At 38.4% G+C, this 25,790-nt stretch overlaps 1 protein-coding gene across 3 annotated transcripts in view; it reads left to right on the forward strand.

Annotated features, from left to right (window-relative positions):
- Positions 1-25,790, forward strand: part of ncam1a (neural cell adhesion molecule 1a) — a 317,584-nt gene that overhangs the window by 253,797 nt on the left and 37,997 nt on the right. For all 3 annotated transcript variants that reach the window (XM_053648813.1, XM_053648811.1, XM_053648812.1), the window contains exons 12-13: positions 372-539; positions 6,983-7,108. In XM_053648813.1, the coding sequence (XP_053504788.1) occupies positions 372-539; positions 6,983-7,108 (294 nt within the window). The remainder of the gene's footprint in view (positions 1-371; positions 540-6,982; positions 7,109-25,790) is intronic.

Genomic DNA, 25,790 nt, shown 5'->3' on the forward strand with positions numbered 1-25,790 from the left:
AAAAAACTATTAAGAATTTGCATATTACAGTTCTGCTCTGCAGTGGATCAGCTCAGTAACTACAGTTTTGGTCAAAATTGACTTCAAATAAACTTTTGAAGAAGCAACCAGGTTCATACCTACTGTCTTTTTGAGAAACTAAATTAAAGTTTACACATTTGGTAGAACATTTTCCTCAGTACTAACTTTGTTACAGCCAGCTTGCCTTTGTATGGCAAAAATGCGCTAATGCAGAAATTATAACATATGTACTACTGCATATCAATATACTATATACATTACAGCACCTAGTAGGAGCAAAAAAAAAGGAAAATAGAGTAACGTGACAACCATCAAGACTGCTGTATGTAACGTGCTTGTTTCTTGTATAGAGGTGCCATCTGCTCCAGTTATCGACCGTGTTGAACCGTACCCCAGCACAGCCATGGTGGAGTTTGATGAGCCCGATTCAGACGGAGGAGTGCCTATTCTCAAGTACAAGGCTGAGTGGAGGACAAAGGGTCAAGACTGGGTTAGCAAAGTGTACAACGTGGTGGAGGGTAAGTGTCTCTCTCCTGCACTGTTCTCCACACAAAATAAATCTGCAATGACAAAAGGAGTAGATTATTATTTAGCATTAGCCCACAGCACTGTTGAATTCTCAATTCTGATTGGTCAGAAGGTTTTGATGAAATTTCTATAACAGACGATATGACAGTAGTTCCAGCTTCAAGTAAACTCAGGGTTATATTAAAGCACTCATTCTAATATGTGCTTCGTAACAGTCAGAGGTAAAGTTTTCTGACATGGGGAAAGTGTTCAGGACAGAGGGCATTGTGCTTTTATGGTTTCTCTAAATAGAAAAAATATTTTGGTCTTTAATAAACAAAAACCTGTTAAAGTAAGAAACTTGTTGTAGTATAAGAGGGATAAAACACTTTGTGACATACATTTTTAGGGAAATAATCAATTTGTCCCTGCCTGTCATGTTTTATTTCTTAAGGAATCGCAAATCCTCTTTAAAGTAGCTTTCTTTTTAAAAAAAAAATGTGTACATTTGAAAGATTTTCTATAAAACAGAAGTCCATGTTTAGTATTTGGCTTTTACAGCATTACAGCACAGTATTACAGCAACTGTGTCTAAGTGAGCAGTTATTGTTTCATTGGCAAGTTTGCATTCCTGGTGACATGCTCTAGTTAATTTATTCGATTGTGCTGATGTATCAAGACTTAAAACAGTCAAAACATTTATACTTTAAGTCGCATTTAAGGCGAAAAAAAATATTAAGTTTGTTTTGAGCAGTCAAGTCAAGAGTTAAGGAAACAGAAAACAAATAACACTTCTCACAAGATCTAAAACAGAAATTCTGAACTTTCACTAGCAAATGACTTAACAAAATATGAAACTGTTTAGCGATACATAAGCAACCGTGACAATTCTAATTTAGAAAAGGGAAGAAGCGCAGACACGAAGTCACAACCAAAGAGGAAAAGAAAAATAATGTCTGAGGGACTTTCAGAGATATTATAGAGAATAATAGAGAATATAATAGAGAGAATTCTCCAGAGGCAAGTGAAATAAAAGTTTACTGTATATACCATGGATATGTAATTTAGAAATGTAGAAGTGTAGAAATTAATTTAGATTTTTATTAATATGAATATCTTAACATGCACATTTCTGAGCATTTTTGTTACTATTTTGTGATAATGAAGAATCATCTATAAAACCTAACAATAAATGTGAAGGCATGTGAGCTTTTGTACAATCAGAGTCAACACTAAGGAGGTATGGATTCATTGTCTGCGGTTCAACCTACCAGAGTCAGAAGACTATAATGTGTACAAATCATGAAACCACATGGCAAAGATGGTGGATGAAAACTATAGAGCAAGTAATACACCAAGAAGCCTGACATCTCAACAATGTTGAGATTTGATTGAAAAGTGACAGGTGAAAAGCCATCTTTTTCAGGTCGTCGAAAAGACATCCCTCGAAGTCTAAATTTGGTAACAACATGAATGTTGAAAAGATTAGGTTCATTCAACCTAATTTCAACCATGAATTCATGATTATATATTATATTTGTTATTATATCATAATAGTATACTCATAATTACTCTCAAAATAAGACAATTCATGAAAAGTACCATTAAAACATTTATAGGTGTGATAAATGTGATACGTCAGATACACAACACACATTCTTATCGAGATATAATTCCCCACATGCTGCAATGTGATCTTATTTTCATGGCTTCTTGGGATAAATTAGGACCAAATCAGACGGACTAAACAAAGACCAGTTTTAGATGATTATTTTTGGGATAAATAAAGGCCATGATGGGCTGACCACATTTAGCCCAAAAAACAACGTGCATGGATGTCTGGTGCTTGGTGGGAAGGAAGAAAATGCCTGGGTTACGCATGTAACCCTGTTCCTTGAGAAGGGAACGAGACGTTGCGTGAGCTTCACGCTGTTGGAAGGACCCTCGCGCGTGCCACTGGCCGGACCGGTGGACAGTGGACGTGAGTAAGGAGCCCTCACTGGACACAGGAGGATCTTCCTCGTTCCAATGTATTATAGTCATGCCGGGTGAGATATGCCACGTTACCTGACCTGATTTTACACAGAATTCAGATCCAAGTTGCATGCAAGGTTGCTTCCCACAGCATGTCACAAAGTTATTTATTCCTCTTATTCTAGAACAACTTGCCAACAGTTACAATAATGATACATCATATTTTATATCCATTTATAGTTATACTTAATTTTGTGGCACGTACGTGAAAGTTACATCCTTTTATTACTTACATTATAGCAGTTCTTAACAATCGTTCTTCAACACCTTTTTTGTCTCTTGAATCTCATAAGACAAAAAAAAACACAGTTTGTCATGTTAAAGAGAGATCACAAAGTCAACGTCCTCCAGCCTGAAGACTTTCCTGTGTTGGAAAACTCTGACACTGGAGATTCCTTTCAAAAGTGCTACATTAACATCTTTTTACAAAAACCTTCACCATATCAACAATTACATACAACAATTATGCACTTTTTTATATGTTTATGTGAAGTGTCCACCATAAAGCTCTCTAGGTTGTTACTAGAGCCAACGCAGAAAAATGCTGTCTGGGTGGGAGGGATGGCATACCCTCTCTTCCATCTCAATCTCTTCCCTGTCAATCATAGCAACACTAGCCAGTCCTGGGCATTTTTGAGCTCATGTATGCAGGAGAGGGTAGATAGCGCTTTGCAGCAGAGTGACATGATGCAGTTGGCTGGCGTTACGTGTCTTCACACTGCCATATGATAGGGGAGAACTGGCTAGGAATTGGCAGGTGACCAAAAAACAGGATGAAGTCAAAACAATTGGGAAGAAAGTATAACACTTGAGCACGAGCATGTTAATGTAAACCTGTGATTTGCCTTGTAGCTCAAACTTCTATCAGAACTTCTGACCAGTTGAGAATTGACCAGTTGTGTACTGTGGTATAAACACATTTGTACAACAATTAAATGACAGAAGGAATTGACCCATATTGTCACACCAATGCTTGCTGGTTCATTATCTATGTTTGCAGGGAACAACTGCACCTCTCTTATACATCGAACTGAGAAGCAGTGGTGCTTTATACACAGTGCTGGTCTAATAGGGTTAACCTAAACGTTTATAAAAAAAACACCAAATGACCTCTGGTGGAAGAAAGTGAAAAAATAACCATGCTAATGACTCAGTGTCACCATGTCCTCCCATGTGCACTGCACTCAGCCCTTCCCACAACTTTCAATTCAATTCAATTCAATTTTATTTGTATAGCGCTTTTTACAATGGACATTGTCTCAAAGCAGCTTTATAGAAACATATAAACACAGGATGCAGATTTTAAGTGTGTGAATTTATCACTATTGAGCAAGTAGGTGGTGACGGTGGCAAGGAAAAACTCACTAAGATGATATAAGGAAGAAACCTTGAGAGGAACCAGACTCAGGAGGAAACCCGTTCTCATCTGGGTAACAACGGATAGTGTAAAAGTAAAAGAAAGTTCATTATGGTTTTAAAAGGAAGTGTTTGTTGAACTAGTCCACTGTTCACCAAAGGAGACCTGAGTGCAAAACTGCATGTGGTAATTGCAGTCCCAAGACCATAGCAGCAACTGTAGTCCCAGCAACCACAGCGAGAATGTCCATGTGGAATTGAGGTCCAAAACTATTTTAAGGTACTTCAAGCAGTACCATCCTAAGCAATCTCCAGGCTGTAGCCTCCAGTTGATGAGCGCTCCATGTAGAGGTAGGGCAACCAGATGGATCGGGCAGGTCCGGAGAGCAGAAAGGGAAGAATCACTGGCATCTCCATAAAATCATCTTTGGCTCGACAGAAGAACAACCTTTGCCAATCGGAACTGTGCAAAACCAAACCTTTTCTTTCTACAGGCAGAATACTGTTGGCTGTTTCACAGGAGCTGTTTGTTGCAGGCATGAAGTATAATATAAAATCTCCTTAAAATAAAGCACACAATAGTGGGGACGGCATAGGGTTTGGCTGAATACTAAGTAAGCCAGCTGTTGTCAGAGGCTGAAATGTGGTCTGTTTGTTTGAAGCCGTCCAGTGTCCATCTCAAGGGGGAAAATGTCAGCTCACTTCTTGCTGACAGCCCACTCAATCAGCCAGTCCTCCATGGGACACTCATGAGAACAAGCTTGAGATGTGCATACAAACACATTTGTGTGTTTGAAAAAGAAAAAGGGTACAGTTGGGGATAAGGGCACTACAGCTGCCCCTGGAGTATACCTCTCTCCACAATATCTCCCCAGAACCTTTCTTTCCTAATGAAATCTCAAAAAGCAGAGTGTATCCAATCCAGACGCTTTTATCCAAAGCGACTTACAAATGAGGAAATACAAGCAAAGACATACATTAGACAAAATACACTTTCAATTACACACCTAAATAAGGTCTCTGTGTCTGTGCAAATATTATTTTCACATGCTTCTCCTGTAACAGGTACTCCTATTTTGCTCGCATTATTCAACTCATTCAAGCACACACACGTGCTCACATGTCTTTGTGCTGGTCATCTGTCTGTCTCTCACTGGCTGCATCCGAAATCGTGTACTGTGACGGTACATAGTGCATTCGATGCGGTACCTACTGCACGGCCGTTGAAACTGTACATACGTACTAATCAGTATGTGTGTGTAGCATGAACACAATCCCGGACATACTACAGCTGCCATGTCGCCATTGTCCTGTGACCTTCGACGTCATCGTAAGCACAAAAATCTTAAAGGGACCTCCAGATTAAAGCAACTGCACTAACGGCAAATAACATTTTCCACAGAGAAGTTGGTAAATCTGTCAGAAAAGCATTTACAAAATTATGCTGTATTTATACTTACCATCGACCTCTAACTATCATCTGTTAATCTTACCATTGAGGAAGTTTGGACCATTAATAATTTTTCGTGCTTAGACATTTACTAATGGGCTGTACTTATCTTTTCTTTTTTTATGATCCAGCAATAGCAAGAAAACCAAGCAAAGAACACCTTAAAGGTTGAAAAATAAAAAAAAGTTGCACAAATCTTAGGCGCCCAATATTTCTTTCGATATAAACACCCACTTTATTAGGCATACCTTTACCATTTTATCATCATAAAATCAGTAGATGGCGTGGCAGCAGCACAATGTATAAAATCATGCATACTGTATACGGGTCAAGAGCTTCAGGTAATGTTACATCAGTGACTACGTTTACATGGACAGCAGTAATCTAATTATTGACCTTATTCTGAATAAGACAATATTGTCATTAAGGTGTTTACATGAGTTGCTTTTAGAATATTCCTTTCATGTTCCCGTTTTACATGTTATAGAACATAGTTCGATTAACAGGACACGTCATTACGTCCCCAAGCCAGGCCGGAATACTCCACGTCTTAATTCGATTTGTTTACTTTGAGTATGACTTTAGTCGGATTAAGGTCATCAATAAGCGCTGTTAATAATCAGCATGGTAATCGGGTTAATATTGGATTATTGTTGTCCATGTAAACGTACTGAGTGTGATCTCAGTGACATTGACCATTGCGTGGTTGTTGGTTTGAGTATTTCAGAAGCTGCTGAACTCCTGGAATTTTCATACACAGCAGTCTTTAGGGTTTAAACAGAATGGTGGGGAAAATAAAAAACATGCAGTCAGTGGCAGTTCTGTGGGTAGAAACAGCTTGTCAGTGAGAGAGGTCAGAGGAAAATCGCCAGACTGGTTCGAGCGGACAGGAAGGCTACAGTAACTTAAATAACCACACTGTACAAGCGGGGTGAGCAGGAAGGCATTTCAGAACATGCCAAACCTTGAGGTGGATGAGGTAAAACAGCAGAAGACCACATTGCATTCCACTCCTGTCAGCCAAGAACAAGAATCTGAGGCTACAGTAGGCACAGGTTTACAGACTCTTGGAAAAACACCAAGCAATTTTTATCTTAGATGTCTATTTTAGGCCTAATGCATTAGAGTGCGAGTAGGGAGAAAAATAGATTTCAGAACTTTTTTATCCTTTTTATCAAATTCAGTGTTCTAGAGAAACCTATCTGGGATTTTACCTGCAGAGACAGAAGAAATGTAGCAGGTACTCCAAGAAGCCTGCAACAACCCACAAGCCAATTTCCTTTGAAAACTCTGTGTGTGTGAGAGAGAGAGAGAGAGAGAGAGAGAGAGAGAGAGAGAGAGAGAGAGAGTGCGTACCTAAGAGAATTTATGAAGTTTTAAATGAAAAAAAGGCAAATTTGATTTGATTTAACATTTTATCATTTGTTTTACTGATTATTGCTCAATACAGTAATTATTTTGATACTTAGCAATATTTTAGTTCATTATTTTTGAAGCCTTTAGAGAATTCTTTTTGGATGTGCCTTATGCACCCAAGTCATATCCACTGAGCAGTTTCTTTCATTCAGTGCTATGGTGTCAGCCTGTTTATCAGAAAATCCTGTCGTTCCTCAGGCCACAGCACCATCACCATCGTTGGGCTCAAGCCGGAGACCGAATACGAGGTCATGATGTCTGCCATCAATGGCAAGGGTGAAGGAGAAAGCAGTCCCCCAGAGACTTTTAAAACGCTCCCTGTCAGTAAGTACCGCTCTCTGTTTCTCTCTATCCCACATAACTCTGGTTCTCACACTCCCTCACCGACCCTTAGTCCAGCAGCAGGTCACGCCATAATCAGGATCCTTCACCTAGCAAATGTGCTGCCAGTCATTATGTGTGTGTGTGTGTGTGTGTGTGTGTGAGAGAGAGAGAGAGAAAGAGAGAGAGTGAAAGAAAGAGTAAGCCACAGAGTGCTGAGAGTTGCTTGGCTAACGTCTGATTCCAGCTCTACCAGTGCTCCCTGCAGTCTGACTGTCCAGCATCTCCCTCTTCACCCCCTCACCCCCTCACCCCCTCCAGTTCTTGCCAGTGCCAAACAGTTGGCATGTGCATCCATTCTGAGTGTGGTCTGAGTTGATGGGCTCAAGCCCTGCTTCATATGGAGATTTAGATTACAAAATTCTCCTTGGATCTGTTTATCTCTGTCTATAAAGACTTCCTGAAAACTTTAGATTCACCTCTAAGCAATGGTAGGGTTAGGGCACAGACAATCACGTCAAATCCTATCATGTTTTTCCCAATTATATGGCCAGTTTAGGAACATAATAGTTTTACTATATTTTGTATGTTTTAAGTACATCCTTAAATTGTATAAATCAAAATCCATAGAATCTGCTGAGGAAAAACTGAGAGAAGTCTACTGACTTACTAATGATTCATACACGTAAAACATCTTGATATCACCTGCAAAAAGTGTGCAAGCTGATTTACTAACATTGTTTACAGAGGACTGTGTGTGAATTGCACCGTTGACATTTTGTCTCCTTTAAATGGATGTGAATTGGAGCATACAGAATATACATTCATTATATGGCCAAAAGTGTGTGGACCTGACCATCACACCTATATGTGCTTTTTGAGCATCCCATTGCAGATTTAGTTCCTGTGGCTCAGCTGTGGCTCAGGTGGTAGAGCAGGTTGTCCACTAATCGTAGGGTTGGCGGTTTGATTCCTGGCCCATATGACTCCACATGCCAAAGTGTCCTTGGGCAAGACACTGAACCCCAAGTTGCTTTGGTGAATGTGTGAATGAGACACTGTGTAAAGCGCTTTGGAACTGCTAAGGTTAAAAAGCGCTATATAAGTGCAGACCATTTACCATTTGCTGTTATAATAACTTCCACTCTTCTAGGAAGGCTTTCCACTTTTGGAGCGTGTCTGTGGCCAGGATTTGTACTCATTCAGCCACAAGGGCATTAGTGAGGTCAGGTACTGATATGGTGTGACAAGGCCTGGGGTGCAGTCGGCATTGTAGTTCATCCTAAAAGTGTTCAGTGGGGTTGAAGTCAGGGATACTAAAGTTCTTCCACTCGATCCTTGGCAAATAATGTCTTCAGGGACCTTGCTTAGTGCGCAGGGGCATTTTCATGCTGGAACAGTTTTGGGCCCCTTAGTTACATTGAAGGGAAATTGCAATATTGCAGCATACAAATACATCAGATACAGTTGTGCTTCCTGTAAAATGTGTTCTCCCAACTTTGTGGCAACAGTTTGGGGAAGGCCCACATATTGGTGTGATGGTTAGGTGTTCACGTATATTTGGCTGTATAGTATATGTTAATTTAGCCCCCACAGTGTGATTGAACTAAACCTAAACAGCGACTGCATGTGCAATTTATCACAATGGAATGGCAGGTATTAAATTGGCATTAAAGTCTGTTAGCTCCAGTTGACAAAATGATACCATTCATGCTGTTTTTATTAACGAGAAGGTTTATCAAGATCATACTTTAGTACCTTAATGATCAGAAAGTTCCTTAAAATGATCACATAATATTATTAACTTAATATCACTTTATATACTATTATTAATATTAGTTGATTTATATGATATATTTATACGATTATATTATATTCATATTATATATTCACAACTTGTTCACAATGTTAAATAGAGCCTGTGTTTTTGTTATAAACAAAATATACACTGTAATTTGCATCCATCTTATATTTTGAACCTTATTTTTCCCCCAGAGCATCTCACAGTCTTTTTAGATATTATACTGGTCATGCAGTTATTCATGTTTGGCGAGTTAGAGTTTCAGTTTTACCTCTGCAGGATTTTCTTTGAGAGCTGGACTCGATTAGCTCACAAAATCCTACTTTAGCGGAATGGAACTGCCTTTTTCTGCACTCTCAATGGGTTTGAAAGCCAGAAGCCACAAAATTATCTGACATTTAAACACATGCATGGAAGGCATGTGTTTTAATTTTCCAGAGTCAATAAAATGTAATATCTATCATTAGCAAATTAAATCATTTTAGCTAAGCTCATAAATATCACTGTCGATTATATTTAATCCATATATTATGAACAAGCTGAAAATAGGAACCAAATACTTTGTACAAGTGGAATAAATGCAGTATATGAATACCAGATGGGTGACAAATTAAAAGGAAAACTTGTGGTCCTGTTGTGTTGTGTTGTGTTGTGTAGAGGGAAATGTCACTGCAAATCAGTACAAAATTTCTATCCTGATGGGCATAGTCTCTTTCAGGATGACTCCGCCCCTATCAAAAGGGCATTGGGTTCACTGAATGATTTCATGAGGATGAGAATTATGTTAATCTTATGGTCTGGCCTTCACACTTCACACCCAACTGAACGTCTATGAGAGATTTTGGAGTGACTATACATCAACTGGGGGAATGTGTTTTAGAAGAATGGTGTTCATCTCTCCAGTACAGTTCTGGAGACTTGTACAATCGATGCCAAGGCACATTGAAGCTGTTTTAATGGCCCATGGTGGCCCAACACCTTTCTAATACACTTTGGGGGTTTTTTCCCCTTTAATTTGTCACCCATCTATTTGTGCATATATAAATGAAAAGATAAAATCCCTAAAAGTATCTGGCACACTAAATGATTAGGTTGGTGAAAGCAACAATGTTTTCAGTTATGTTTTAAATAAGGTAGAAAGGTTTTTACATTATTAAATCTTTTGTGCCATTTTATGCTTATTTATGCACTGGTAAACTAACAGCATTCATTTTGAAAATTGATGCTATGGCAGTGTTTTCAACTGAAGGGGCCGGGATTGTACTTACAGAACAGATGTCAAATTAGAACTCAAAAGAAAAATATGGATTTTCTCTGCTGTGTGTGTGTTTTGGTTTTTTTTAAGGCGCACATTCCATGGATTGTAAACGTGTTTTAATCTTTAAGGGTTTTTTTTTTTTTTTCAACCCGCTGGATAATTACTGAATGTAATAAAGGCGTCTTTTTGCTCAGTCTGCCTAGAAGCAGATTAGAAAAATAAGTGAGTGTGAGGAAAAGTGACGATAGCGAAGCACAACTCTTTGATTCCTTCCGAACTAGTAGGGATTAAGTGACTTTATAAAAATGCACATAATTACTGGTCCCTCTGCAGTCTTTTAATAAAAGAATTTCTCCACTGATACGATTCAGTTGATTCATCTTCATGAAGTGCTGTGTAATGAAATCACCAAAGAAAAGAGTTCACGCAGCAGCATTTCTTGGCTGTTTTGCCTTTTGAAGATTGTCAAACTAGAGCGAAAGTGCAGGGAAGTTCTGTGATATTTTTTTTGTAGACATGCAAGTGAATGATTACTATAGAGCAGTAGTTTGTTATTATGGTTAGCTTTGTCATTAGTCATAGGCAGGATGACAGTAATTCCAATCTACTTGGTATATCACGCTTCCATCTGTGCTTGGCCACCCTTTGCTTCTATAGCAACCTCCATTCACTCCCATTCTCCTGCTCTCATTTTTCTCTCTGATTAATCAGGTCGTTCCTCTGTGCCATTTTGGGTCCCTTTAGGACTTCGAGCAGTTCTTATAAAAGTTTTGCTGAATTAACTCGAAAGTGGCCAGTTGGATTCACCTTTCTTTTCTGCCATCTTGTCTATTTCTGTTCTCATGTGTTCTCTCTTTCTGTTTTTTGCATTTCTCGTCATGTTTCCCATCTTGTTTTTGTTCCACCGGACAACTCAGCCTATACTTTCACAAGTAAGTGCTTTATTTCTCTCTGGCTCAGACTCTCATATCTTAGTTTGTTTCCTTTTCTACCAGTTGTTCCGAACATGTCTTTTATATCCACATGGAAGCTATTAGCCAAAGGTAGTGAAGCTTAAATGAGAAATTCAAATGAGGACTTAAAGTATTCCCTGCTTCATGTGGACTCATACACCTCTCTGAAATTGGATTTGAAATATTCTGTTTTCTCACCGAATTATGTGCCGGTTTGCTCATTTCCTTGAAGCAAGGCATTAAGTAGAATGTTTGCATTAAAGACCCCTAGAGAGCTCATGCCACATCTCTCTCTCTCTCTCTCACTCTCTCTCTCTCTCTCTCTCTCTCTCACACACACACACACACACACACACACACACACATATTCTTACAGATATGATTCTATTTTATTACTTGAATATGGGCAAAGGTTTTATTTTTGGGATCGTTTTGCAGATTTTTAGTAATTGAAAATGTGAGTGTTGCTACATTGTAGCTGTCCCTGCTCCAGTGGTCATCAGCCCTGTTCCTTCATAAACCAGGCCACGTCCTTGATTCAGTCAGTACATTCAAGTTGTACTCATTAAGGTGGATTTCCAGGAGGATTGTTGACCACCAGTGCATACTTTCCTTCCGCCATCATCTGTAGTTCAATAAAACCATACTTCTGCAGCTTGCAGCATAGTAGATGTTTAGTCATGGCTATTTCCAGCACTAATCATACAGTGATTTAAGACTTAGGTTACTATAACGCATTTAAAAAGTTTGCTTCAAAGTGATGAGTATGTAGTGATGACTTTGTAGTGAAAGAAAACACATATTTTTTTGCTGCTTGACTTATAGTCGAGTCTTGGTATGACTATCTTTAGTTCCCATTTGCTAGTGATCTGGTTCACTTTGCCTGAGGACACTTCCTCATGGTCATTATGCTATAAGTGAAAAGAAGCAGACAGGCATGGAGGAGCGCATATCCTATAATGATAATGTAATGTGATCATGTTCAGTGGAGATGGATGGCATTGTCTGCTCTTGTTGTTGAGATAGACTCCATGGATATGTGAGGTGATTGGCGACATAATGATCCAAATGCTGCAAACATTCACTAAACATTTATCAGCTTACAGATGACAGGATTGGAACACTTCAGTGCCTCAGACAGTCATCATATTACTGCTAAACAGCCCTGTTGACAGTCTGGAGTGAATTTACCTGCCAATCCCTGGCCACGGGAATAGAACCAGAATGAATATAAAGTTGAAGACTTGCTGAACTTGTTGCAAATTATTGAATATAGTGAGTAAGGTACTGGTTGGGACATTATGTGCACTCACTTGGGAGTATAACCTAAGTTCTTTGACTTGAAACTCACTTTCTTTTAAGTGTTTCTTATGGAACTCTTGGTGTAAGTTAAAAGAAAAGAGAACAGAGAGAAGATGCATCCATATTTTCATTGCTTTCTCCAGCCCAGAATGTTATGTGACATATAGAAGAGGCATCATGTGCTATCACACAACACTCTACAATTTTCCACACAGTGGAGAAATCTTCGTTTTTGACATTTATTGAGAGGTAAAGGAGCTCTGACAGGTACTCATCAGCATTTTCAGCACCAGAGGCATTCCCCTGATGACAGAAATCTCCAGAGGAGGAAGACGATGGAAGTGTGAACAGATACTCAGAGAATGTCATGTTCAGTGGTACTTGGGAGACTGGTTCTGCTGAGAAAGCTGTCTCTGGCTCCACCTCAATGCTCGTGGAAGTCATAATAGCGAGGCATGTAAACAATCCTGAACAAAAAATGCTGCAGGGCCTGGCCATTGTCCATGACACTTCACAGCCAGTGGCAGGGTTGGTTTGTTAGGAGACACACAGCATGGAGGTTGATGAAAGCTGACTTTCTAGCTGACTGATCCAGGTCTGTCACAGAAGAGAGAAAAAGATGATTGGTGGCATCACACAGAGCTCTGGCAGCTGCTCACACCTTCCCTGTTTCTACACTAGAGCTTTGGAGACCAGCCCACAAAACCCAATTCAGGGACCAAAGAAATGATGCCCATTGCCAGAGCCTCTTCTCATTCTTTAATCTGCTTCCTTACAGAAAAGGCAGCAGACATCTTTAACAAAGTCTTCTTAGAGACAGATGTGTAAAAGGATGTTAAACATTTAGAGGACACTGAGATCGAGCACTCCATGTAGTTTTAATTGAAAATGCACTAATCTGAACAGTTACAATTATTCATTTGGCTGACATGTAAATTCCAAAGCAACTTACAAGTTTGACAGGATGCATTTGAGCTTTTGGAGGTTGGAGCAGTTTGAGCAGTTGGAGCCCTGCTCAAGGACCCAACAGTCACAGCTGGCATTTGAACTCCCAACCTTCACATGAACCCAAAGTCTTAACCACTGAGCCACCATTACCCCTGAATGTGGTGGTCACAAGGGCTGCATTTACATTGCCATTCAATTCCAATTTTTTCGCTGACTTCTGACACAGATCTGATATTGTTGCATACATGTAAATGGTTCGGATCGGATATTTTCAGATCCAACATAGGCTGCTTTTTAAAAATATCAGATATCTGGTCATTTGACTCAAATTTAAAATACTTTTTTTCTTGTTTTCCTGTTAATGGCATATGAGCCTGCAGATAGAAAAATTACGAGCACTAAATTCTCACACTGGCAGGAATAAAACGTATGCTCCCAAGACTACCAGACTTCAGGGACATTTCTCAGGCCGTGGCATAACGTAGATACAGTCGGTCCTACAAAATACAAAGACGGTATAGATGCAGTTATCACAGTGCAATCACTGTCTTTAGCTGTGCGTATTTTGGCAGAGAAATCATGCTAAAATCAGAAACAGATATGGATCCGTTCTTTCATATATATAAGTGGTCACCAACCCTCTTATTGAGATCTGTCTGTTCCTGTAAGTTTCATCTCCACCCAAAATCTAACACACCAGTTTTAGTTGATCAAGAGCTTCTTAAGGCAATGATTGGATGATCAAGTGGGCACAATTATTTTTGGAGCTAAAGTCTTCAGGAAGGTAGGTTCCCTCCAGGAACAGGGTTGGTGACCACTGGTATATATTAACAGACTGTGTCAGAAATATAACTGTGTATAAAGGCCCAGTACAGTGCAGTTGTTTGATATCCATGATAGCAGAGTATTTTTGTGAATTTTATTTAACAAAATATCAAAAGGTTAAACACTAAATCCGAATTTTCACAGCCTTCTTTGATCATATTTACCAAGAGTGCCAATATTAGTGGAGGGTACTGTAACTGCAGCCTAGGAAATATGTCTGGATGGCAGTGACCAACACCAGGCGTGATTACCTACCTATAAGCCCAAGTGAGTGAGAGGCCCAGAGTGGAGAAACTAAACAGAGCTATATCAAGGATGACAGCTTTAACAGCTCATCTGGAGACCTCATTCTCTGCTCATGTTAATCCCGTGAAGCATGAAACAGTGGAAGTGGATGGATTTGTGTCAGTTCTTACTACTGTATCTTTATGACATTTACAAGTCGAGCAGGGTGTAATACGAGTGCAACAGCCCATAGTGCAGAGACTGTTCAGTCCCAGAGAGTCATCAGCTCAAATACTTCAGAGTTTTACTCCTGCACAGACCAGTCCATTTCCAACATGCTTGCTGTGTGCCAATCCATCTCAGTACAACATCCAACTGAGTCTTGTAACCTTCAATATAAATGATGATGGTCAGGAAATGATGGTCGTCAATAGTAATAAGTCAGCACTGCCAAAATGGCACCTTATGTCACTCTTTTCAGGCTACTCTGTGAAATTAAATTCAGAGATGATAATGTTTTGCTATCTTATGCCATTATCTCCGTTTCATGAGTGCACTTTAAAGCCAGAGGAACAGGAGACAAAGCAATCCTGTACCTTGTCAGTGTCCTTACCGTAAGTACATTAATTTCAGTGTCTCCTGATGGAATATTCAACTACCTCTCCATTCTACTTGATACAAAACACTTCTGATTTGATAATAAGTGATAGTCCATAGAGGCAATTATTTCCGCCTGTTAATATTCAGCGTATGCTCTAAAGATTGTCCTTGGTGCAAGCTCCTAGACAGATATAAAGTTTTATGGAAATAATGTTCCACTAGAAAGCTCGGATCTTTAACTATCTAACAAACCTTTGAGGAAACCCAAGAGTAGGCACAGATTTTCAAATGTGATACTGAAAACATAAATATATTTTACCAAAATGACTTACAGTAGAAAAGTGTTTATTTAGGCTAATTTCTAACATCTCCTTGGGTTTCTGCATTCAAGGATCATGCGGTTTACAGGCAATGCAAACAGTGTGGCTAAATATGTCTCAGACCTTGCTAGCTAAGTGTGCGTTTATCATGATTTGATAATGTTTTTGGATAGTTGCATGGCATAGCAAAGTGCACATAAACGTTGTCTTGTCAACATGTCTGTGGTTCCTGTCAAAATGTCTGTGATGCGTCCTGCGTCATCACGTCAGCATCAAAACAAAGAAGAGCGCTTAGACACTCTGTGTTGATGACAGAGAACAAGGAAAAATACATTAAAAACAAACAGTACTGACCTAATCTGGAGTTGAATTGAGTTAATCGTTGATTATTTCAACACAAATATTAGTGTGTACAAAGCAAAGATCAGACAAGTAAAGAGACGACGATGAGGCTTGTTTTTAAAAGCCTTGAGTGACTTTTACCTCAGGTAATGAGACAGATACTGTGGATGATGCTCATAATCAAAATGAGAACTCATTTCACATCATAAAGTTATACTTCATTAAAAAAAAAAGTTGTCAGTCATATTTTCCTTTAAGTAGATGAGGTCATACATGTAGAGATAGTCTGGTTATCTTTTGCTGGAACTGGAATGGCATGTTTAAATGTGATTTTCTCACTGTTTTGGGGGATAACTAGACTTTAAATTGTTATAACGTTACTTGTACTTCAGATGCAGAAGAGAACATATTTCAGTTTAGCACATCCCATAGGCCCATCCATCTATTTTCCATGTACCACTTATCCATTCTGGGTCGCAGGGAACCTGGAACAAGGCCGTGGCTGGAATCGAACCCTCAATCCTGGAAGTGTGAGGCAAACATGCTAAGCCATGAATACAATATAGCTGACAGTGGTGGAGTTGAAAATGGCTTAAGTTAATTAAATATGTGTCAAATAAAGACACATATTTGATTTAGAATTTGAAAGTGGACTTTTGCTCAAAGGAATAGGCTTAGATGAATTGTATGGCTTCCTCATATTTCTTAATACCCATCAATTCATTTGTATCTAAGAATCCCCTGTCACGAATAAAGCAGAAATTTACAGGCCTGCTGCATACATGTCTTATGCAGTCCTTATTATACTAGCAAATACTCATAAATGAGTTTCCTCTTGACATCTGTCAGAAATTGAGCTCACTAACAGACTGAGCTTTTTCCTTATTATTAAGTTTGGCTCCTAGCAGGAAATAGGCGATAGTTTTTTTTTTTTTTCTTTGCCTCTTGTTATATTATTACCTTCCACTCAAAGAGCTTTTCATTTTACACCATGGCTCTTGGTTCACGGTAGTGCACACCATCCTTCACTCAGAGACACGAGTTAGATTGATGTGGAAGTCTAGAAGATGATAATGTCATCGGCAATAACGGTCTCCCAGGCAATTATTCTACAGTGCGAATCCAATTTTTCGCCAAGTAGCCTAAAGGAGAAGACGCTCCTAGGCAAGTGTGCAGCTGGAGTCATCATGACGTGATATGAGTCATGGCGTAGATTAGAATATTTCTCTTTTTGAAGCTTGTCTTGACATCGATACGACAGGAATAGTATTTTAAAGTGCCCGAATACTCATTTCTTTTTTGTTTGACCATTTTTCAGCAAGAAAGTACAGGTTCGCATACCTTTTCATAAAGCAACTCTATGAGAAATGTTTTTTGAATGACTTGAAAGATGTCTTTGAAATGTGGATGGGATGATAAGATGTATGAATCCTTTTTAATGATTAATGGACAGTGGTATAGAGCAGACTTCAAAGCTTCTTACTCTTAGATTTTCAGTCCTCTTTCGATAGATTTGAAGTGTTTTGATCCAGAAAAGTCTATATCTCTCAACCTTGTGTCCCCAGTAGTAGATCTAGAAGAGGTTTAGCTATTTGCTTTCAAAGCTGTTTAGATAATGTAAAAATGTTCTAATGATTCATGACATCTGACTTTAAGATAGGACAAAGCTGTTAGAAAGGACATGCTTGCTTTTGATGCATGTTATATGTCAAAAGCCTGTAGTACTAGCCTAAATCCAAATGTAATAAGCAACATAAATGGATCTTCTGCCCAGGTACTGTATGTATGCTGTTATGTTATTCATCTGGATTGAATGCAACCTGATGAGTTGATTGAATGAGATTATGATGTGCTGCTATGAATGCGGTGGCAAAGCAAGCACACCTCACTATGTTCTCAACATCTTCCAGTGTCTTCAGTGACTCCAACCACAAATCTTCCAACCACTGCAGCCCTTAGTGAGTATGCCTGGGCAGTGTGTGTGGTTTTGTTTGCCCCTCTTAACCTGCCTGCTATACTGCTGCGTTTCTTACTTAGACTGTTGAAGTCCACAATGTTGGCACTCATCATAGAAAGTAAAAGAGCACCCATAGTAAGGGAGAGAAATTTCCTGAGTAGATGTTTGTCAGGGCTGAGGGAGTGAGATAGTCTCATCCTGAAGGAGACCCATCTCATCACATCAGACCCCAGGGGCCAGTTGCACCAGCTGAACTTAAGTTCGTTCATAAGTCAATGTGTAAAGTAGGACCAAACCATATGTCGAGAGTTTAAAACTGGTGCGGTGTAGAATTCTGGTTGCACCACAGACACTATGTTGTAACTAGTAGTATGTAAAGTCTGCATAAATATAGTATCGTATTTCACTATCACTAGCCAATCAGAAACATGATTTAACATAAACAGGAAATGCTACGTCCATGAGTGAGGCAGGTCAGGGGAACGGGTTAATGACTGTCTTTTTTTAGTGCTATATACACTTACCTTAATGGAAACACCTGTTTACATGCTCATTCATGCAGCTATCTTTTCAGCCAATTATGTGGCAGCAGCGCAATGCATAAAATCATACAGATACAGGACACAAGCTTCAGTTAATGTTAACATCAAATATAAGAATGAAGAAAAAAAAACAGAATTGTGCAAAAAATGTAAAACATCTGGTGAGTAGCAGTTCTGTGGGTGGAAATGCCCTGTTCTTGAGAGATGTCAGAGGAGAATGTCCAGCCTGGTTTGAGCAGACAGGAAGGCTAACTCAAATACCCACTCTTTACCACTGTGTTGAGCAGAAAGGCATTGCAACATGTCAAACCTTGAGGTGAATGAGCTACAGTGGCAGAATGTTTACTTACTAGGGGTGTTCATTATAACTTCAGGCTACATTAAAACGATGTTACTTGGTGCAACCGCTAGTTTTTTAGTAGTTTGTAAACTCCAACATTTACGATCAAACTAGGCTGTGATAGAGCTTGCATTCAGCTGGTGCATCTGGTTGCTATACTGTAGAATGTCATTACTAACCCCAGCTTGTAGAGTGGCCTCTCTCGTCAGCACCCAGCATATGTTCACTGGATCAGCACGTTTCCTTTGAATGTAGGATGTTCAAAATGTGAAATCACTGATGCTTGGAGTTGTGTTAGTGTTCTAATTTACTTCTTTAAAACATTGGATTATTCTGTGGAAGGTTTCCCCCACTTTGCCCTGTCTCATTTGAAAAACACAGCATGGCGCCTTTTTGGTGTAGTGCATTAGCATATATTCATGAGCTGTGTTGCATGCTGTTTGATCACAGAAAACAAGAGATCTACCCTTGCGTTGTTAACCAAAATAAGCAACATATTATTTTGGTTAACTTTAGTGCCTCATCGGTAGCCCTTGAGGATGCTGCATAACTTCACTTCGTAGAATCCGCTGTCCCACGTTTTATGTGTGTGTGTTTTTGTTTTCAATCTCAGCATAAAAAAAGATGTCAAACTTATGGACTAACGTGTGTCTCCAGGCACTCGCCTTAAGTGTGCCTCATGTAGGTTGACCTTAATATAGGGTTAACGTGATATCATGGATTACAATAGCTGAAGTACAAATACAATGCAAAACTGACACGTTTTTGACAATGTCCTTTCATTTTCTGCTGAAAGGATGACAAGGTGTTAGAATTGGACTCAGTCAGGCAACTGTCTGCTTTTTGGCTTTTGAATGGCAGCCTTGCTATTATGCCTGAATAAATCCTTTGTTGAATGTCAAAGAAGGCAAAAAAGAATGTTCATGCAGGAATTTCCTGGACATGATGAGAGGTAGATGAGATTTGGTCCGATCCAATTCAAAGGTACAGATGTGTAAGGGGTGGTCACCTGGGGCCCTCCACTGTCCTTCCCCACCTCCCTCCACTTTTAGCCCCCTTCCACAGAAAGTATATACAGAAATATGTTTGTATTAGAGGTGCAACTCAATGCAATGCAGCATGATCTGTGAATTCTGGCTCTGTCAGTTCCTCAACCTCAGCTACATCACTCGAGTTAATAATAATTCTCCATTAGTGATGTGAATGGGACTGTTTTTGAAATCCAGCTTGCACTATTATTATATTTGCTTGTACCTAACTGTAATATTTTGTAACTGATTTGGTAGTTAACAACACTGCAACCCTGACCAGGCAGTTACTAAGGATGAATGAATTAGTGCTGTTAATGAATGTGAGCTTTCTTCATCCAGCAAGCTTCAGATCTGACTGTTGGTTTGCGTCCAAGCTTTTTTGTTGTGTCCAACAGGTTCCCAGTTCTGCACACCTCTATCAACCAGATGCTCTGTAAACCTTTCTGGGAGGCTTTCTTTAAAAAATTTCTAATAATAATAATAATAATAATAATAATAATAATAATAATAATTAATTAATAAATAAATAAATAAATAAATAAATAAATAAATAAACCTCCTATTTATTAACCTACATCTGTATTTGTAGCTGCTTAGAACACAATAATCTGTTCATTCAAAATAATGTATTCATATTTGATTACATAAATAATATGTATCATTGTTTTAATATAATGACTTAACTTTAGATTAGATTTTAAAGCCAGTAAATGGTTTATGCAGAACCAGAGGCATGCACTTCTGTAAGATAATTATTAGGCTGCTTTGTGGCTGGTAGAAAAAATACCAAGTTGGAAAAATGGTGAAAATTAGCAGAGTTTGACTAGAAGGAGTGAAAATTAAAAGGAAAAAGAAAGCAGAGAACAAAATATGGGTCTTTGGAAAAGGTTTCTTCAGAAAAAGGAGGAAAAAATAGGCATGGGTGGAGATTTTCTGCAACGGCAAGTACAAGCATCTAGACTCCTGTGCATATAGTTTACAGAGAACAGCCAGAAGTTATAACTTATCTAAAGCAGAACAAGGAATATTATAATATACATATTTTGTACACAATTGTACAAATAAATCAGGTTTATTTGGTGAGTTTGATGCATCCTGTGGCTAACCCGAGAATGTTGGATTTTTTTGTAATGACAATATATTGATATATGAAGCAATTGATTCAGAAATTTCAATCAGTGTTGCCTAAATGCGTGAAATTCTACCCTCAAATACTCAGTCAATAAGAAATTTCACAGTGAGGATGTTTATTATATGAAGAGGGAAAAAAAAAGGTAAAGGCAGGTAGGAAAAATCAGAAATATTAACTCCATTGATTATCCTTTATGGATGAAGCAAGGAGCCAAGCTTCCGTGTTAAATCTTGGGACTACCATGAAGCATGCATTATCCAATATAATTATAGTAAACTGTTGGAAATCATAATAATTACTTTAATCCTTAAAGGATAAGTTTTGAATCAAATGACTTTGGATCACGTGAGCAGCGTTCATCCGAGACATTCATTTCTGTGATTTGCTCTGTACTGAGTAATTTACTGCAACAGTGGGTCTCATCATGGAGCTGCACTGGAAGTCTGAAACTTTATTTCTGAAACAAATCCTTTAAATCATTCACGAACAAATTTCATGGCATCAGAATTCATTAGCAACAATTTTGTAGTGCGAATGTAGTTTAACAACAGTATGTACATTCGATCCTATCCGTAACTCCTTAACACCTTAACATTCATCTTTAAGCATATTTAATAACTACAGTGAATTTTTTAAAAGTGTGTGGTTACAAGACTGAGAAGTCTGGATAGACCAATGGGTCCTACTTTATTTAATACAAGTAATTCTTATTATACCACAGTGCTGAAGTCTTAAACTCTGACAGTAGTTCTGGTACTTGTTCTAATAATCGTTTCTATAGTAACAAGTTACTCAGGGATTTTTATGGGGAATACTCCACATGACATAAAACTTTTTTTTTACACATTGTTTGACAAAGAAAAATATATAATCATTTTCATAGTTAACTTTGTTAACATTTATTTAACATTTCTGGAAGGAGTCCCCAGTGTCAGCACTTTGTAACAGTCAAGGGTAAAGCTGTAGGTTTTTTCGGACACCGGAAAGTCTTCAGGATGGAGTACTTTACGTCACATTTTGCGGTTTCTCTGTAATACAACAAACTGTGTTTTTGTCTAATTAACTTTAAGAGAGAGAGAAAAAAAGAGACCTGTGAGTGAACAACCATTTATAGCTGCTACAACATGCTGTAAGTGATAACTTGTTTCGCAGACCTTCTACAACATTAAATATAGCAGTAAACGGATAAAAAGAATGTCGTCACTCTTTCATAAACAAAAATGTAAGCAATGGTAAATCACTGTGGTATAAGTGGAATAAAACACTTATGTGCTGCAATTACATAATAATAATAATAATAATAAACACCATTGAGATGGTAAATGTAACTCTGCTCCGTTGTTTACTGTTTTTCCCAGTCATGCTTGTTGTATTGATGCCTCAAAGTGCCGGGAATGTGAAATAAAATCGAAAGAAAATGTTGTGAATGTGCCTGCAGTAAACATTCAGCTTTAAAGATTTAATTCAGGAAGTAATTTTAAAACCAACATATGCCATTTTTTCTTATATCACTGACTTCCATTGCAACTTTCCATATAGAATTACTGTAGGAGGAAATCACACAGTGTTGAAGATAAAATACACTGTTTTATGTGACACGTTTTTGATTTGGTTCCAAAAAACTAAACTTATCCTTTACATTTCTGGGTTTTGTGTGCCTAAAGCTCAGGTAAGTATTCCTCATGATCTTATTGGGTATCATGAGGTTTAGATCTAGATTGTTGTCTTACATGCTCATGTCTACACCACTGTTACAGTTTTCTCCCTGTATTCACACACTGGGGTCCACCAGCTAGTATGGTTCAGTCACACAGTTCTGTAGGTGGAGAGTTAAACTGGACTGCTGCCCTTCGCTCTCATGTACTATACTGTCTCAGCCATGATGCTGAGGCCTGCCTCTGTCCTAACACGTCATTCTGTAATCACTGTTCTCGCATTGGATATGTCGTTTTGTTTTGTTGTTGTAAATCATTGCCTTTGCTTCTGCTTGCCCTCTTTTTACTGTCATTGATAACATGCGAAAAGCACAAGCCAACAAAATAAATGTTTTTCATTGTGTTTTGTTTGTTTTTGTTTTTTCCTGACCCAATAAAATGCTCTTGTTCAGAGGAAAGTCCGTCTTGACAGGATTCAGAAAGCAGTTTTTCTCAAAGCCAGTAAAATGAGTGAATATCATTTTTAACATAAAACATCATTTTTGTACAATTTGGACATAATACTGCATCCTGAAGATCCTGAAACTGCTTTATGGATCTTGATATCTTAATGTCCATGCTTTGTATACATAATCTAATGTTTTAGAGAAGTGCCTATTATGTTTTGAATTTATGTTCTCTTTTGTTTGTCTCCCGTTTGTATTTTTTGTGTGTGTGTGTGTGTTAACACTCTTACGTTTTCCGTTCCACGTTTGTGTAATTTGATTTACGATGTTTTGTATTTTTCATGTGATCCCCCCCTTCATCCCCTCCCATTTTTCCTTTCAACCAATGTTGCACGTGCGTATCATGTGACTTTGTCATGTGGCTCTTGCATGGTGCTGATGATGTCGTCTTCGCTGGTGAACAGAAGGTAATTTTTTGTTTCTTTACCGTTTTGGCTGCATTGCACGTTAGGAGAGAAAACAGAAATCAGTCATGAGTTAGAGAAAATATATTCACCCTAAGCCATCAACTTCATGGACCATTTCATTCATGAGCCACTGATTCACTTTATACTGCCCACTTCATTTCTGGATGTTAAAAACAGACACTTTGTCTGAACGGTAAACCTGTAGGCCTCTACTTTAATATATTTTACTAATCAGCAAATAGTTAATCGTAATAGAGGTTATATATTATATATTAAGTTCCGAATACAGCATTCATATATCTTTACTTATACAACTTCTATTTTCAGTTAATATCCTACTGCCGAGATTTGTATTGATTTGTGGCTGAGTCCAAACAGAAGCTTAATATCCAATAACTCAAACTTTTATTTGGCTCAGCCCTGGTTCCTACAATGTTTTATGGAGATGTGAATGAAATACCACTTACTATTAGTGTTTCATCATTTTAATATCACATAACTACATGGTTTTTATGATGCCATTATAACCATTTAAAAGTAAAAGTAATGCACTAGGGGTGTGATGGTATACACCATAATCAAATCAGAAATATTGATTATAATATTGTTAAAGCTGCAGTATGTAACCTTTCTGTTATTAAAGACGAATCAGTAGGGAAAAAATATCTCTATAAAACGTGGTATAGGCTGGTGTGATTTGGCACAGGTTTTTCAAGCTTCATCAGAAATAGGTCATCATGCTACAAACGTATAAATTAATTGAATACTCATTGAATATATATTACCACACCATTCAAAACCATGAGATTAATCCTGATGCAGGGAGTATTAACATTACCTGAACCCATAAGAGCTAATCATCATTGGTGTTTAGGTTGTCACGGTAGCCTTCATAATTAGTTTACTTAAATTATTCAATATTTATATAGCATGGTACCTACTTTTAAATTAAAACCACACTTTTTAAGAGTAGAAACAATTGTAAACATGCACTAAAGTGTGCAATAAAATAAAGGATAGTGCAGAGTGCTAAATAATAGACTGATGGACTGCAGCAAAATATTTATTTTATGCAGCTAAAAATTTGTAAATTTGTTCTATATCCTGCCCACCCCTGTTTTGAAAAAGAGTGTATCATGCGATGAGTAGATATAGAACTCTTTTTATTGGGGTAAAGTCTATAACGGGGTCAAAACATATTCAGTCATAGTTAAACATGGATAATCCACTATCAGAAACTAGGAAAACGGGCAAGGGTCAAAACAAGGAGAATATGGAATTAGGAAACACAAAAATCAAGGCTCAAGGTACGTTCACACATATAGTGACTCGCAGTGACAACGTGACCGGAAATCATTCATTTTCAGTGAAAGCTGTCGACATGAGCAGTAGCGACTATTGGCGACTAGATGTGGGTGTGTCCAGCAACACGAGAAAGTTGAGAAAGGTTTCACTTAATGCAAATTTGTGACACCTTGGTGCAGCGATTACCAATGAGAATGACGACAGACAAGCACACATGATCCGTGATCCACCATGCTGCCCGCGAGTCTGAATTGTTTCGTTGACCCAGACAGTACAGCGCTTGCGCTTTCACCGCAGATAGATGGCCGCAATGGCAAAGAGCACACACTGCTTCTCCTTCATCTCATAGGATATGATGTATACAGTCATGTGAAAAAATAAGTACCCCACGTGGAAATTGTTGGCCTTTTTTTTTTTTTAACATATTTGGACAAGCAAACATTTGATCCATTTTGATTTGCAAAAAGAAGTCTCCAAGAACCCCAAAATTTAATCCATTAGTAAGTCTTGCAGCTGTTGGTGTCAAAGTGCATGCTTTCAATCAGAAGGAGCTTTGACCTGCATGACTTGCATGGAAGGCATACCAGGAAAAAGCCTTTGCAAGACCAATGGGCATATAGGCAAAGACCAGGCCTTTTGGAATAATGTGCTCTGGACAGACAAATCAAAGATAGAATTGTTTGGCCACAGTAACAGCAGACATGTTTGGTGCAGACTAAAGACAGCTTTTCAGGAGAAGCACCTCATACCAACTGTGAAGCACAGTGGTGGAAATGTTATGGTTTGGGGTTGCTTCACTGCCTCAGGGACTGGACAGCTTGCATTCATTCATTCATCTATGAATTCTGCATCATATCAAAGAGTACTCAAAGATAATGTGAGGCTATCTGTCCAAAAGTTGAAGTTGAACCGAAAGTGGACTTTTCAACAGGATAATGATCCTAAGCACAATAGCAAATCCACCAAGGAATGGCTCAAAAAGAAGAAATTAAGGGTTATGGAATGGCCTAGTCAAAGCCCGGATTTGAAACGGGCAGTACATGCAAGAAAACCCTCAAACATCTTGCAACTGAAAGAATATTGCATGGAAAAGTGGTCAAATATTCCGGCAAGCCTGGTGTAAGTTGAAGTATATCAACTTCATTAATAGGCACTGTTTCAAAGATCATCAAATGTTTGCTTGCCCAAATATGTCAAAAAGGTCAACCGTTTCCATGGGGTGTACTTATTTTGTCA

The sequence above is a fragment of the Ictalurus furcatus genome, chromosome 18, assembly GCF_023375685.1.
Source record: "Ictalurus furcatus strain D&B chromosome 18, Billie_1.0, whole genome shotgun sequence".
Classification (NCBI taxonomy): Eukaryota; Metazoa; Chordata; class Actinopteri; order Siluriformes; family Ictaluridae; genus Ictalurus; species Ictalurus furcatus.